Source organism: Gigantopelta aegis, chromosome 7 (assembly GCF_016097555.1).
Source record: "Gigantopelta aegis isolate Gae_Host chromosome 7, Gae_host_genome, whole genome shotgun sequence".
NCBI lineage: Eukaryota > Metazoa > Mollusca > Gastropoda > Neomphalida > Peltospiridae > Gigantopelta > Gigantopelta aegis.
Genome location: NC_054705.1, coordinates 19,880,526 through 19,898,007, shown reverse-complemented (window position 1 = coordinate 19,898,007; position 17,482 = coordinate 19,880,526). Strand labels below are relative to the sequence as shown.

Sequence of the window (17,482 nt, the reverse complement as noted above, 5' to 3'; positions counted from 1 at the left end):
TACATTTTCAGTGGAATGAAAGTATGTGATATTTTTCAGCAAATTAGATGTAAATTAATCGAGGTCACGGCACTAGGTTTATAGACATTTAAGCAAACATACTTGGGTGACACTCCATAATTGACGTATGCATTTATAGTCATCAAATAAAAACATTTCAATAGCAATTTTACACTGAAAGCAGCCAGGAGTTCAGAAAACAAAACAAAAACGTTATGCACTAGTTTATTTTGATGTAAGGACATCCAAAATATCGTCATTCGAGTTTGACGTCATTTGTATTCCAAAAACCACAGCGCCATATATTCTTAGTCATTTGAATATCTAGTAATGGTGGACTGGAATTAAAGTTGCGTGTACTGTTTAGGCTACAAAAACACGTCGTATTAAGCTTGAGATTATATGATAAAGAGATTATTACCCTCGTGTGTTTCGGTATCGTCAATATCATATATTAGGAGGCTCGAATAATACAAGTTTTATTCCTAATATATAATACTTACGATACCGAGAAAGCAAAGTATGGCACTGTAACAAAATAATTCCATTTACTAGTAGAACACGTTTAATATCTGCATAGGATGAGAGACAACGCATGACATTGCAGCTGAATAATTTCGTTAATTACAAGTAAAACACATTTAATATCATTGGAATATCTGCATAGGATGAAAAACAATGCTTGACATTGCAACTAAATAATTTCGTATAATTACAAGTAGAACACGTTTAATATCATTGGAATATCTACAAACACTGAGAGACAACGCATGGCATTGAAACTAAATAATTTCGTATAATTACAAGTAAAACACGTTTAATATCATTGGAATATCTACATAGGATGAGAGACAACGCATGGCATTGCAACTAAATAATTTCGTGTAATTACAAGTAAAACACGTTTAATATCATTGGAATATCTACATAGGATGAGAGACAACCATGGCATTGCAACTAAATAATTTCGTATAATTACAAGTAAAACACGTTTAATATCATTGGAATATCTACATAGGATGAGAGACAACGCATGGCATTGCAACTAAATAATTTCGTGTAATTACAAGTAAAACACGTTTAATATCATTGGAATATCTACATAGGATGAGAGACATCGCATGGCATTGCAACTAAATAATTTCGTATAATTACAAGTAAAACACGTTTAATATCATTGGAATATCTACATAGGATGAGAGACAACGCATGGCATTGCAACTAAATAATTTCGTATAATTACAAGTAGAACACGTTTAATATCAATGGAATATCTGCATGGAGTGACACACACGGCATGACACTGTAACCAAATAATTCCATATAGTGGCAGACGAAGATTAATATCAATAGCATATCAACATAGGACGACAGGCTATGCATGACATCACAGTTTGCGACTATATGTTCCACCCACAATGTCCACCTTCTTGATCAGTTGAAAAATAATATTGAAATGAGCGAAATATGGTAAGGCATTTGCAACTATGTTGATGGATTGTTAACGACCCCTCAATAATGTTTTACACTACAACTCTTTAGTGTTGTATGCACACACGCACACGCACGCCCAGACATGAAACACACTGAGACATTCTGTCACACAGATACACACACACACACACACACACACACACACACAGAGAGAGAGAGAGAGAGAGAGAGAGAGAGAGAGAGAGAGAGAGAGAGAGAGAGAGAGAGAGAGAGAGAGAAACACACACAGACTTACAGAAAGTGTGTTTTGTTTAACGACACCACTGGAACACATTGATTCAGACAGAGACAACCACAAACACATGGACACACACAGTTATATATGTCATACGTACGTACGTACGAACGTACATATTCACGCACACACACACGTATACATACGTATGTATGTACATATACACATGTGCTAACCCACGCACGCATATACACACGCAAAAAAGGAATTCCATGTGCATTAAGTAAATTGTTTTGTAATTGAGTGCCCCTTCTACATCAATTGTGTTCTTACCGTCTTTAACAGTTGTCATCAAACTACAGTTATACGATCTGTATATGAAGGCTGGACGAATTTCCAGGTGAATCGGGAGTCGAGGGTTGAAGGCTCTGAAGACCCATCGACAAGAAAATCTAAAAAACAAAACACAAAACATAAACAAAAACAAACAAAACAAAACAAAACAAAACAAAACAAACAAACAAAACAAAAACCAAATCCAAATCCAAATCCAGACAAACCCAAAATAAAGAAAGAATAAACAAAAGCAAAACAAACAAAAAACAACAAACTAAACAAACAAACAATGAAAAATAAAACAAACTAATATAGAAAAATGCCACTTAACCTTTGTACACCATAATACAATATCTTTAATGTTTGATACCGATAAGTATACGAACTACAAAACTGTGGCATCTCCGTCGGTGTACTCGTTGGGTTCTTTCTCGTTGCAAACAGTGCACCACGACTGGCATATTAAAGACCGTGGTATGTGCTATCCTGTCTGTGGGATGACGTTTATAAAAGATTCCTTGCTACTAATGGAAACATATAGCGAGTTTCCTATCCAAGACTATATGTTAAAAACACCAAATGTTTGACATCCAATAGCCGATGATTAATGAATCAATGTGCTCTAGTGATGTCGTTAAACAAAACTTATTTTCATTTTACTCATTGGCGGGATTTGGCTCAGTCGGTAAGGCACACGCCTGGGGTACTTGCATCGTAGGATCGAACGTTCTAGGCAGATCCGTTGGCATTTTCCCTCGTCCCAACGATAAAAATAATGGTAAATTTGCCATGTAGTCATAGAGAGGAAACCCGCTACATTTTTCCATTAGATATCGACTTTATCCTGCGAAGGTTAGAAAGGCGAATGCAGCGAGGCTCTGCAGGATAAAGCCGACATCTTAAGACAGTAACCAGTTATTTCTTTTATCCTGCAATTCTACAGGAATATTCGGAAAATTATTATTTATTCCAGTTTTGTGTTCGCAAATCGGGTATTGTCAACCTAGTAAGGCTTTTGCCGTATGACGTCATACAAGATGCATGACGTCATTATTGTAAGACGCTCGCTACATTTGGTCCCATTAAAAAACCGTTTCTAAACTCTAATTCATAAATAAATATACAAGTTTAGTATTTTTATCGCAAAACTTAAAGTTCTTTGTATTTACAGCACTTCAACAAATGATTTAAAGAATATGTTTATTGAAAATCTACTCCGAAATACTCGAGTCGAGTTGGGCTTATGTCACGTGACCTATATTTTTCGTCAGTGACAAAAAATATAGAGATTTATCTAGTCATCATATCTTGCCAATGTATACAATGATTGCGGGATGAAAATTAATATCTGTTACTACCAGTGGACAAATATATAGCGTTTCCTGTAAAGAAAGTCGTTGTGTCAAAATTACCAGATTTTGCACGCTCAGTCGCCGATGATTAATTATTAAACGTGCTCTAATGGTGTCGATAAAGAAAATAAACTGACTTTTATATCCATGGTACTATCGGTCATCAGTCAACATTAGCTGATTTTTGTCTTTTGGTAATATACGTAGGCAAGCAAGCAGATAGCCAGGCAGGCAGGCAGATATTTGAACATGCCCCAGGCAGAGAGAGAGAGAGAGATAGAGAGAGAGATAGAGAGAGAGAGATAGAGAGAGAGAGAGAGAGAGAGAGAGAGAGAGAGAGAGAGAGAGAGAGAGAGAGAGAGAGAGAGAGAGAGAGAGAGAGAGAAGAAGAAGAGAGGAGGGAGAGGGGGATGTCGGGTATCACAGGCTGAAATGTTTTCTGTTTGTTTTTCTGCTTAGTCACCTGTATACAAGTATTTAATATTTATACCGGCCACACGTAGAGGACCTGATTTTAATCAGATTGATATTTACTTCACGTACAATCATAAATCTCATCTTTACAACGTCCCCCCCCCCCCCCCCTCCACCTCTCTCTGTAACCTCACCGTGGTGTAGGGGTGTAACATTCTCTTTGAAAATGGCCAATACAGCACAAAATGTATTTGTTTGCATTACCATAGTTTGACACCAAATAGCCGATTTATTTTTCGTGCTGGGGTGTCGTTGAACATTCATTCATTCATTCATTCATTTTGTCTCTTTCTATATACCTTCCTCTCGCTCTCTATTAATGAGATTAGTAGGGAGTATTGTGTGTGTTGTGGGGAAAAGATATTAACTTCACAATGTTATTGTCGTCTATTTGTTGTAATGCAATATAAAATAACCTTAAATATACGAGTTGTCATGTTCGTATATAATTCTGGTCAAAGTACGCTTTTCTGGTTACGAATATACGCTTGCAGTTTTGCTTTAGAGAACAACCCGTTGTAGGGTCATTTTAATATGAATTTCCTCACTAACAGGTTAGAACACAGATAGACAGACAATTTATATTTAACACGTCAGCCCTGATCGACTGTCTATTTCGTAATTTGTGTATTTATAAACACACGTCGGGCCGCTATTGTGCATGTGTCCTGATTTCAGCCCATGCTACCTGACTTCAAATACCCTGTGAAAATGCCATGGGCGGATCCAAGGGGGGGGGGGGGACCAGGGGGACGCGTCCCCCCCCCCCAAAATTGTTCAAGTGCCCTCAAAATGTCCAAGTGCCCTTTTTGTTTGTAGAAATTTTTTTTTTTTAAGTAAACAATAATTATATTGTAGATAAATGAAATCAAGATTTTCGTGTACATGCGCAAGCTTGCAGATATGTCTGTGTTATTGAGTCTCAATGGGGCCCCATTGAGGTTCTAACGCGAGTGATGCCAATTTACTTCATTATTGCTAGTATATTATGACGTAGAACTGTAGGAATTCATATTAATTGTAAATATCAAAACTTGTAGTAAGGTGCCCTTTTGACGAGTCAATGTGCCCTTCTTTTTTGGTCCCCTCCTAAAAATATTTCCTGGATCCGCCCATGAATGCTCGACAGCTTAACCACTTGACAACAGACACCGTTTCTTGTTTTGTGTTTTTCTGCTGAGTCACCTGTATACAAGTATATATAATCACACATCGAGCTATTTTTTTTCCTTGCCACGTAACTGGAAATTTTCGATAAAACCCCCAATAACTCTATACCAGCACCATATAAAGCAGTTGCGAATCCGGGGATGGGGATGGGTGGGTGGTGAGTCTTATGGGTATCAATACCCTGTTTTTCACATTAGAGGTGGGGTCAGTATGGACTACTATGTAGAGGGTCTTAAATCAATCCTATTTAATATGTAATAAATGTCACAGCATTCAATGTAAACATTTCTTTCATAAATCTGCCGATAAAGACACGACTCCCCACCGCCACCCCACCCACACACAAACACCTTAGCAAGATGACATTATAAAGGACAGCTATATACCAAACTAGAAATATGTTTACTGTGCGAAAACCATAAAGTGTAATCTACGTTTTTTATATTGTCAAGCCAAAGAACATTGCACCAGCCCTTTCACGTATTCAAATCAATACATGTAAAGTGTAATATAAGTTCTCTATATTGGTAAGTCAAAGAACATTGCACCAGCCCTTTCACGTATTCAAATCAATACATGTAAAGTGTAATATAAGTTCTCTATATTGGTAAGTCAAAGAACAATTTATCAGCCCAGTCACATATTCAAATCAACATATCCAACACGGACAGATAAACGTGTCTATGATTGACTATGAACTATTTTTAAAATCGGGAATAGTATGACTGTAACTTGTAGATGTTTCTATTTCACGTGTGAATATATTTCAAAATATTATTATTTATATTAATTAACGTTTATCATTTACATCGAAGCACCTGCATTTTAGTTACTAACAAAACTCCACAAAATAAAACAAATGACTAGACGTTTTCTACGTTAGGATTTTTAAATAGAAACTTTAACCAGCATTTTAGTTGCTAACAAAATTGAAAATGTTTAAAAAACAAACAAAAAACCCCATTATAATAATAATAATAAATACAACTACAACTAAAATTGATCAGGATCAATGTTGGTAAATGTCAATCCCTCCCCCACCCCCATGGTGTGCATAGGCGTACGGGTTCTAATTGTTTTAGGAGGACAGACGGATTTTTATTCATATTACCATTACTAACAAACAAACAGCTATATTGCAAACGAATCACTACGCATTTTCACCTGGTTTCAGGCCAGCTAATCGTGTTCAGATATCTCTAGTGTGTTTGCCCAATTTGAAAATTTGCTCCAGCACTAGGGGGTCGTTGCCCCTCAGCCCCCTCCCGATTCCCATCATGCCCCTCCCCACCTCGTACGCTTATAGTGGGAAGTGTGTTTGTGTGTGTCTGTCACAGTGTTTGGTGTGTCTGTCAGTGTGTTTGTGTTTGTCTGTCACAGTAATTGTGTGTGTCTGTCAGTGTGTTTGTGTGTGTATGTCAGTGTGTTTGTTTGTGTGTGTCTGTCTGTGTGTTTGTGTATGTCTGTCAGTTTGTTTGTGTGTGTCTGTCATAGTGTTTGTGTGTGTCTGTCAGTGTGTTTGTGTGTGTCTGTCATCGTGTTTGTGTGTGTCTGTCAGTGCGTTTGCGTGTGTCTATCAGCCAGCGTGTGTGTGTGTCTGTCAGTGCGTTTGTGTTTGTAAGTGTTTGTGTGTGTCTGTCAGTGTGTTTGTGTGTGTCTGTCAAGGTTTGTGTGTGTCTGTTAGTGCGTTTGTGTGTGTCTGTCAGTGTGTCTGTGTCTGCCAGTGTGTTTGTGTGTGTCTGTTAGTCTGTGTGTGTCTGTCAGTGTTTATGTGTGTCTGTCAGTGTGTTTGTGTGTGTCTGTCAGTCTGTGTGTATGTCTGTTAGCGTGTTTGTGTGTGTCTGTCAATGTGTTTGTGTGTGCCTGTCAGTGTGTTTGTGTGTGTCTGTCAATGTGTTTGCGTGTGTCTGTCAGTGTGTTTCCGTGTGTCTGTCAGTGTATTTGTGTGTGTTTGTCAGTGTATTTGCATGTTTCTGTCAGTGTGTTTGCATGTGTCTGTCAGTGTGTTGTGTCGTATGTGCGAGTGTTTGCGTGTGTCTGTGAGTGTGTGTTTGTCGTATGTGTGAGTGTTGCATGCGTATCTGAGTGTGTTTGTGTGTCAGTGAATGTGTTTGTGTCGTGTGTGTCAGTGTTTGCATGTGTATCTGAGTGTGTTTGTGTGTCAGTGAATGTGTTTGTGTCGTATGTGTCAGCGTTTGCATGTGTATCGGAGTGTGTTTGTGTTTATGTGAGTGTGTTTGTGTCGTATGTGTGTTTGCATGTGTGTATGTTCATGTGTTTGTGTTTTTATGAGTATGTATTGTATATTAGTGTATGTGTGTATCAAGTATGTATATGTATGGATGTGTGAGTGTTTGCATCTGTGAGTGTGTTTGCGTGTCCGTAGGCCTATGTATGTCCGTGTGTTTGTGTTTTTATGAGCATATATTTGTATGTTTGTATATGTGTATGTGCGTGTTTATGTGTCTTTGTGTATCTGTCTACAGACGCGCGTACATGCTTGCGTGCGTGTGTGTTTTCGGAAGCAAGGGGATAGAGAGCCCTAACATCTGCCCCTGCGCGTGCTGTAACCTCACCGTGGTGCAGGGGTGTAACATTCTCTTTGAGAATGGCCAATACAGCAAAAATTTAAATTTTGAGTAAAAGTCAGTATCTATCTGTGATATTTGTATTTTGCACAGTTCTTTACACTGTTTTTATTTACATCTTGAATTTTTATATTGATGTTGATCATCACATTGTTTTTCCATTACCACAGTTTGACACCCAATAGCCGATGTATTTTTCGTGCTGGGGGGTCGTTAAACATTCATTCATTCTGCCCCGAATCCGCGCCTGTATCACAAACACATGTAACATTATGATTGGCTTAAGCATTATTGGTTTAGAGTCACTTCTTACAAATGTTTACTAGTTTAATAATTACTGTAACTATTAAGCAAACAATATAATTTTAATGCGTAAAGCAAAATAAAATGGTATACCTATCTATACCCCCCTCCCCCCTCCCCTGCCCTCCACATTAGTGACAGGAAATTTCCACGCAACCATGTCTACACTGCCTAGCGAAGGGCATGAGTTCGACCCGTAACCCCCTTTCAGTGGTTAAGGTAGTTTTAGGGATAATGTTAGAGTTAGTCTTTAGAGCCTTTGATATAGAGGGGTACGAGTCGAACTCTTTCCTATCAACCAAACTATGTCCCATAAAATTCAGTACTACAACCCTTACCTCAAAGTATTAACTGCAGAAAATGGTACTTTTCATGGCTCATTTTGGGTATAATCAGATGTTTTAACAACACCCCTAGTTTCGCACAACATTTGAGTACGTTTTTTACAGGTACCAATAACACGTTCCAAGCACAAGGCTACTTGACACAGTGGTACTAGATGAAATAAAATTGTATAGATTTTTTGCCCAGATGAATTTTTTTTTTTTACAACCAACACATACATTTATCACCAATTACAGGACTTGTGGTGTTCACTTCTCTATCAAAAGTTTGGTGCACCTCGAACTTTGACCCAGCCGGAAGTCATTTGGTTTAGTACTACCTAAAACACCATGTTCACAGTGCAGGGGACAATGTCAGTATGTTTGCGAAGGGATCTTCTACAATGAAGATGGAAAGTATAAAGGTAAGTATTATAAATTATGATAAGTAATCTGTATTTAGCAACCACAATTATAGAATTTACATAACTTGAAAGCACTGTCGTAGCCAGCAATTTGAATTGATGGGTATGTGGGGTGGGCACCCATCCCCACCCCCCAGTGTTTTATATGTGCAGGGGGTGGCACTGGTGGGGGATCCGATGGGAGTGGCGGTGGGCAACCAACATTTTAGAAAACAAACTTATAAAGGCAAACAAATTCCTGATTGGGGATGGAGCATCCCCCCATCCCCACGCACACACACTTACCAACCCCCTGCTGCAAATGATAATCTTCTTAAGATAAAATGTAAGGCCTAAAAGTTATATATATATTATAACATTAAATAATTACTCAGTATGAAAGAGCAATATCAGTATATTGCATGAATAAAAAAAGGCTTCTGAATGTTGTCAGTTGTGATTCAGTTTGATAACATCTTCTTTCATTTACACGAAGAGAATGAGGCACACAAGACTGCTGTCCTAAAGAAAATGGGAGAAGCTATCCCAGGGACAACATAATAATTATAATTTAATTACAAGTTTGTAATAAAACTAAAACAAGTTCTGTTTCCTTCTTTTGTGTTGTTATTAGTGTTTGAATCCTATGATAACATGTTTTAAAGTGCAATTTAAGTAAATTCCTTTTTTAACGAAATTTAAAAGTTGTACTGGCGAGTCAAAGTGTTGCTGCGAGTGGCCCGATTGGTCAGTGCATACCCTGGATAGATAGATAGATAGATAGAAAACAGATAGAGATAGTTATATAGAGAGATAGAGAGACAGAGAGACAGACATACACACAGACAGGCAGATAGATAGATAGATAGATAGATAGAGATAGAAAACACCCAGACGGATATAAATAGATAGACAGACAGACAGACAGATCAAATGCACAAATAAATGTTTTGGGTGACGTATTCACGTACAAACTGTTATTGACAAAACAAAATGAATTACGACCAGGGACACGTTTTACCTTATGCATTAAAGGCGATTTTAGCGCTTCGAACACTTCAAGTGCATAACTTACTTTATGCCATGTTGTTTGAATTCGAATCAATACACGTTATGTAAGAAATCGTTATAACAAATATACAGCTCTTCTCTTCTTCGACTATGCTGACATAATGTAGGATAATTTGTAGGTCAATAATATTGTATTTATTTCAACGGCTTGAACACGTTCAAATCAAACACTACGCAGTTACATGGATTACATTTCATTTCATTTCAACTTATTTTCGTGCTTATATCCAATTAAGGTTCAAATACGCTGTCCTGGGCACACACCTCAGCTATCTGGGCTGTCTGTCAACAACAGTGGGTTCGTTGTTAGTGGTTAGTGAGAGAGAAGAGGGTGTAGTGGCATTAAACCTACTCATTGAGCCCGTACGAACTCGCCCTGTGTTGGAGCCGGTACCGGGTTGCGAACCCAGTACCTACCAGCCTGTAGACCGAGGCCGCTCATGGATTACAACTAATTTTGCGGGTGTACATTTTGATTGGAATAAATGGTAAATACGTCTCAGGTTAGCAGATTTCGCCAGAATTTAAGGGTTTGCTCCAACACTAGGGGCGGGAGAGTTGCACCCTCCCCACCCCCACCCCCTACTACTGCTTGAAAACGTAAAATCATAGATGCATTTCGTTCAGAATTTCTAATGGCAATGTATTTTATTCTATTATTTTCATTTAATTCTGATATTTTTATTCTGTTTCCTTCAGGTTAAATGAATGTTATTTGACTGAAATCAGCTGGTGATCGTGACAAAAGCTATGTACAGAACCGAAACCTGGTATACTTTTGGGGGAAGGTGACTCACCTCTTAGTTCGCTGAACGTATGTTTTCTCGGGGAATTGCGCACGGTCGGTTTGTACTTCGTCACGTGTGAGTGTTTGTTAAGGTAATTCTAGTAGGCAAGACAAGACAATACTTTCTGTACACTCGGCAGTGTGCGCTTGTACTTTAACAACCACTTCTTATTGACAAAGAGATTGAATAATGATAGACCTGTTAGCAGACGGCATATTAAGAGCTTACGTAAACCAGGCCTGTAGGAATTATATATGATATCGGGGCAATCTGTGTTGTGGGACACAAACACACCCTAAAATAAGAAGTAATTTTTTTTAAATTTCAGATCACATATTTTCAGAATTTGATAACTGCAAATTAGATTATTAGATAATTAGATTAGCACTTCAATAGCACCTTTACACTGAAAGCTGTCCAGCGTTCAGGAAAAAACCACAAAAAACAACGTTAAGCACTAGTTTATTTTTATTTAAGGATATCCAGAATGACTTCAATCAAACTTGATGTCATTTCCTTACGTCATTTGAATATCGAGTAATGGTTGACTGGAATTAAAGTTGCGCACACAGTTTACAAAAACAGGTTGTATTAAGTTTGATATTATATGATAAAGAGATATTATCCTCGTGTGGTTCAGTGTTGTCAATATTATATATTAGGAATGAAAATAATGTATTATGCTCGCCAGAGGTTTTTTTTTTTTTTTTTTTTTTTTTTTTCTAAACCTTTATTACCTCCAGATCACTGGCAATGTCAAGGTTGGGGTGCCTTGAATCATCGTCTTACAATATACAACAGTTATAAAATTATAACATGATTATGTGTACCTGTATAACGGTACGGCAAATCATATATTGCACAACTGTATTCATATACATACATACCTACATACCTACATACATACATACGCTTTTTAAAATGATCTGAGGGTCAAGAATGATAGGTGAAACGAGCTTGCATTGGAGGAAAAAAGAAAAAAAAAAGAAAGAAAAGGGAGACAGAGAGGAAGGGGAAAAAAGAAAATAAAGAAAGGTTTATCGACAACCAAAAGGTTATATTGGTGTTATTTTTAACTGTTTTACGTGGGTGTCACATTTTATTACTAATATATGATATTGACGACACCAAACACACACACACACACACACACACACACACACACATACACACACACACACACACACACACACATTATATCTATATATATATAGGTGGATGGGTGGGTGACTGGATGGATGGATGGATGCATGGATGGATAGAAGGATGGATGGATGTGTGGGTGGCTGGGTGGGTTTGGGTGGATGCATGTATGGATGTATGTATGGATGGATGGATGGGTGAATGGGTGAGTGGGAGGGTGTGTAGGTGGAAGGGTGGGTGACTGGATGGATGGATGGATGGAAGGATGGATGGATGAATGGATGGATGGATAGAAAGATGGATAGATGGATATGTGGGTGGATATTGGTTTTGCTGACTGACTGTTTTATTTAATTATACAACTAGAGCACATTGATTTATTAATCATCGGCTATTGGATGTCAAACATTTAATAATTTTGACATTTAGTCTTAGAGAGGAAACCCGCTACAATTTTCTATTAGTTGCAAATGATCTTATATATGGTGCTCTGTCTGGAAAGAGACATAGATCAAAGGCCGATCCCAGACCGACCGCGCATCAAGCGAGCGCTTTACCACTGGGCTACATCCCACCCCTTATATGGATGTATCCATGCATTTCTTGTATAATAATATAACTCACTGTTCTGAAGGGAGTACTAAGCTGTACGATGACTTCATTGTCTGCTTTCTGGTGGTCGCTGTAAATGTCTCTGTATCCCCACAGAAGTCCCGGTTTGGTGGCATTGGCCATGGTGTAGGAATCACTGACAAATATAAAAACAAAACAAATAGTGTCACATCAGCATCGTCGATAACACGACAATCTCATTCAAATAGATTTAAAGGGACATTCCTGAGTTTGCTGCAGTATTTAAGATGTTATCGACTAACAGAGACTTTTTAACGATTGTAATTACATATCAAATATATTTTTCTGCATAATATATTAGTGGCTGTATATTAACCATGTTTCTGATCGTTCTAATATTTGTACTAGGTTAAATTTCATTTTATTTCCTGCAATATATTTTTTGAAATTATTTGAAGACAAAATCCAGTTTGGACTTCTTACAAATATTAAGACAAGATTTTCCAGGTATTGTGTTTTCGAGATATCCGGTGTTAGAGTTTACTAGTTAATATATACAACAATAACCTTTCCAGTTATTATTAAATTTGTATCTGTTTTGAACTAATATGTACAATTTGTCAATGACTATAATTTCAGTCGGGACATAAATTTGATAATAGCTGGCAACTCAATTATTATTCCGTATTTGTTTCACTGAAATGCTTGACAAACCATGCATATGTTTATGGAGCTCAGAACGGCAATATAAATATATGGATTTTTAAAGGAAAATAACCCACCATCAATGTTTACGTATCTTATATTTCCACATCTGCTTCGTAATTATTGATTCATCATTTTAAAATCATCGCCTCCAAGGAAACGGCTGTGTGATAACAGGCCGGTATTTTAGAGGAGGGCACGGGGCAGTTGTCGCACCCCAAGATATGAAAAGTGTCCGTAGATTAAAAGTGCCCCTTTGTTTGTACATGTACCTCATATCAGCACACATTTGGAGTGATTTTTGGATTGTTTTGTTTGTTTTGTGGGTTTTTTGTTTGTTTTTTTGTTCGTTTGTTTGTTAGGTTTTTTGTGGGGTTTTGTGGGGGTTTTTGTTTGTTTTTTTTGTTTTGTTTGGCGGGGGGGGGGGGGGGGGTTGTGTTTATACATCCTATTAGCAAAAACCATTTTCGTTTGTTTGTTCGTTTCCTTGTTTGGGTGTTGTTGTTGTTGTTTTTGTGTGTTTTTGTTTTTGTTTTTGTTGTTGTTGTTGTTTTGTTGTTGTTGTTTTGTGGGTGTTTTTTTTTTTGGGGGGGGGGTGTTTTGTGGTGTGTTTTTTCGTGGGGTTGGGGAGGGTCAATAATTCCTTGTCTTGACGTAAAAATAAAAAACGTACTATTTTTAAAAAAAAGAGCTAAAGTTTATGTAAATAAAACATTAGTTGTGATGAACGTCGTCTGTTCATGCATTATCAAATTATTATTTCTCGATTTGTTTTCTTAAACTACACACAGACAAAAAGGAATAATCAAATATAGATTTTGCAGGATACGCTACTCAAGAAAATATAATTTCAAACTCCATGAGCAGACGACATTTTTCACTATGTCAGAGTACGGGCCGAATTAATAAGGCATGTTTATATCGAATAGAATAGAATAGAATAGAATAGAATAGAATAGGTGTTTAACGACACCGCAGCACAAAAAATATATCGGCTATTGGGTGTCAAACTATGATAATATGTTTATGTTTTACACGCAGGTAACTACATACATTTATCATGCTTAAACACCTGCGTTTAAGAAAAACAGGCTTCGTTTATTTATATATTGACCAATGTTTTTACCAAGTGCACAAAAATAATCTTTTTTGATTTCTAAACCAGGTTTTCTTTTTATATTAAGCCAAATTATAATTATTACTAAAAATAAAACACCGTTTTTTCCCTGGTCCGGGACATAGCATTGCTTCTATTATATTTATTTATTTATTTTACTATGTCTCAAGTTGCATTAGGCTAGGCACGAACTTACAGGCAAAAAGGTTAAAGTTTGGTTGGTTTTAAGACATCACTAGAACGCATTGATTTATTAATCATCGGCCATTGGATGTCAAACATTTGGTAATTTTGACATAGTCTTAGAGAGGAAACCCATTACATTTTTCCATTAGTAGCAAGGGATCTTTTATATGGACCATCTCACAGGAAATAACATACCACAGCCTTTGATATACTAGTCGTGGTGCACTGGCTGGAACGAGAAATAACACCAACGGGCCCACCAACGAGGATCGATCCCCGACCGACCGCAATCAAGCGAGCGCTTTACCACAGGGCTACGTACACATTCAGAACAAGTTGTTGTAGCGCACGTCTGTCATGGCTACGTCTCACACTCCTACAGGTACAAATGAGGTCTAATATAAACCATGTATTACCTGAAGACGTCAGGATATGCGTAGAAGCAACCAGGAACAATACTGCTTTTGTTACGAATCCCATAACGATAAAACAAATTTATACGTGTTCCTTTAAGAGATCGCCAATTTCAGTTTAGTCTCCGCGAGTAGGTCATCCCGTGTGCTGGCATAGAACACCTGCTCAAATAAAACTACGTCCAACAGGGAAGTATTTCGTGATACGCTAACAATTACCTGACTTCATAACAGCCAATGGAAGTCGCAGTTATTGTTGTTATCGTGGTGTTAAATGTATTCATTGACAGAACGCTGTGACATACTACACAGTGGCGTATTGGGTGGAGGGTGTGGGGGTTTGATAGCTATCGTTAAGGGCGTCAAATGGTTAAAGGGACATTCCTGAGTTTGCTGCACTTTTTAAGATGTTATGGACTAACAAAGACTTATTAACGATTGTATTTACATATCAAATATATTTTCTACATAAAATATTAGTGGCTGTATAATAAACGTGTTTCTTATCCTGTATATGGGATGGTGCATATAAAATATCCCTTGCTGCTAATCGAAACGAGTAGCCCATGAAGTGGCGACAGCGGGTTTCCTTTTTCAATATATGTGTGGTCCTTAACCATATGTCCGACGCCATATAACCGAAAATAAAATGTGTTGAGTGCGTCGTTAAATAAAACATTTCCTTCCTTCCTCCCAGTAATCAAAAGAAATGTTTCATTCAACGACGCACTCAACACATTTGATTTACGGTTATATGGCGTCAGACATGGTTAAGGACCACAAAGATATTGGGAGAGGAAACCCGTTGTCGCCACTTTATGGGCTACTCTTTTCCATTAGCAGCAAGGGATCTTTTATATGCACACACCCATATACAGAATAGCACATACCATGGCCATTGATGTATCAATCGTGGTGCACTGGCAGGAGGGAGAAGTAGCGCAATGGGTCCATTGACGGGGATCGATCCCAAACCGACCGCGCATCAAGCGAGCGCTGTACCATTGGGTTACGCCTCGCCCCTTCCCAGTAACCACTAAAAAAATAACCTTCTATCTTGGACAGACAGTCCAGTTAGCTGGAGTGTGTGCCCAAGACAGCGTGCTTGAACCTTAATTGGATATCTTAATTATGAGCACGAATATATCTAATAGTGAATAAAGGACTGTGAACATTACTCATAGCAAATAACCAGTCGTGGAGTATACAATTAAAAAATACCAAGCAGAACGTGTGGATCATTTTAGTTTTTATTTACAAAAAAAAAAACCTGTTAATACACTACAATGTTTTGAGTAGATTATAATCCTCCCATCGCAAAGATATATATTAATTATGTATGTATTAAATAACGAAACAGTGTTTATAAAATCTACCCAACTTAAAATAATACAAAGTTAAAAACAAAATTAAAACGTTCGGCACAATAATACATATAAGCATCTTCCGGAATAATACAACAAATATAAAAGTAATGTGTTATGGTATAAAACAGACTATAAACAAGTTCAAGAAATACAACTCTGCAGTAACGCATTACAGTCCAAGTAGAGATAAAAAGTAAGATGAACAGTTTAATGTTTGTTTTGTTTAACGACACCACTAGAGACCACTGATTAATTAATCATCGGCTATTGGATGTCAAACATTTGGTAATTTTGTCATATAGTCATCAGAGGAAACCTGATCAATTTTTCTATTTGCAGAAAAAGATCTTTTATACGCACTTTCCAACAGAGAACCACATACCACGGTCTTTGACCGGTTCTGGTGCACTGACTTGAACGAGGGAAAAACGAAACAATCAGTTGATTGGATCAAGTTGAAGAAAGACAACTCCGCAGTACAAACGCATTAGTCCGGAGGGACGTAGTTAGTGTGGGTCTTACTACGTCTGTATCTTGTTACATACCCTATATATAGCCTGTATTCAAAACGTGTGGAACCATGTTTCAACCGTTTCTCAACCGAAATAGTGCAAGAGATGGACACACAAACCAAAAATGTATAACCTACTGTACTCACAAAATCCTGATTGAATGAGTCGCATCATTATTAAGAAAATAAATCTTCAACGACAACCTTACAAAATATCCCCGCCATTTTAAATTTGCTAAGTAGAGGGAAGCAACTTGCCGTGCACGTTAAGAAAAGTATTGACTTAACGTGCCCCGTGCAATAAAACTAAATGTATTCTGGAGGTCTATACATATATCTTTATACGTTATAGCTACAGTGAGCTCTGATTATAATATCTCATAAAACAAGATTTAATAAAAAGTAAATGTATATATGCAAAACACTACAGAAGTATCAAAGTTCATCTCATCATAATGTGACAGCTCTTCAGATATTTGATTCTGGTTTAGCCGAATCCACAAGCGCTGGCTCAGTTTGAGGAGACTTGTAAGGGAGAGCACTCGTGGTCAGTTCCGGAAGTGTTGGATCGTTGGTAAGTTCGTCCTTCCTCTGTGGCAGCACCTTCTCGGTCGGAAAGAGGTCAGTGTAAGCTGGAGGGGCCGTGTCCGTCCTTCCATCTGAGATGACTGCCATGGTGAGTGTACGGTTGGCGCTGCGACGAGAACGGTTTCGGCGATATCGGCAACACAACGCACTTATCGGAATGACAACGAAGAGAATCAAGACGACTGCACCAGTAAGTGAACTGATTGTCGCAACGTGTCTAAGTAGCAGGTCATCTGTGGAGAGATAGTAGAAGAGACAATAGAAGGAATGGCGAAGAGCGCTGCCATCATGTGTAAGCTTGTGTCTGTATATGTTTTTGTGTGTGTGTGTGTGTGTGTGTGTGTGTGTGTGTGAGTGTGTGTGAGTGTGTGTGTGTGTTTATCTTGTAACTGTGTATGCCT

The 17,482-nt window shown here is 37.8% G+C and overlaps 2 protein-coding genes across 9 annotated transcripts in view; both read right to left on the bottom strand.

The window, feature by feature from the left end:
* Positions 1–15,045, bottom strand: part of LOC121377041 — a 35,167-nt gene extending 20,122 nt beyond the window's left edge. The window contains exons 1-3 of the mRNA XM_041504892.1: positions 14,619–15,045; positions 12,246–12,369; positions 2,003–2,121 (exon numbers count right to left, since the gene is read on the bottom strand). Coding sequence (XP_041360826.1) covers positions 2,003–2,121; positions 12,246–12,369; positions 14,619–14,682 — 307 coding nt within the window. The 5' untranslated portion in view covers positions 14,683–15,045. The remainder of the gene's footprint in view (positions 1–2,002; positions 2,122–12,245; positions 12,370–14,618) is intronic.
* Positions 15,046–15,851: 806 nt separating this feature from the next.
* The window catches only part of LOC121377040 (mucin-5AC-like), a 35,858-nt gene continuing 34,227 nt past the window's right edge, over positions 15,852–17,482 (bottom strand). For all 8 annotated transcript variants that reach the window (XM_041504883.1, XM_041504884.1, XM_041504886.1 and 5 more), the window contains one exon: positions 15,852–17,314. In XM_041504883.1, coding sequence (XP_041360817.1) covers positions 16,962–17,314 — 353 coding nt within the window. In that variant the 3' untranslated portion in view covers positions 15,852–16,961. The remainder of the gene's footprint in view (positions 17,315–17,482) is intronic.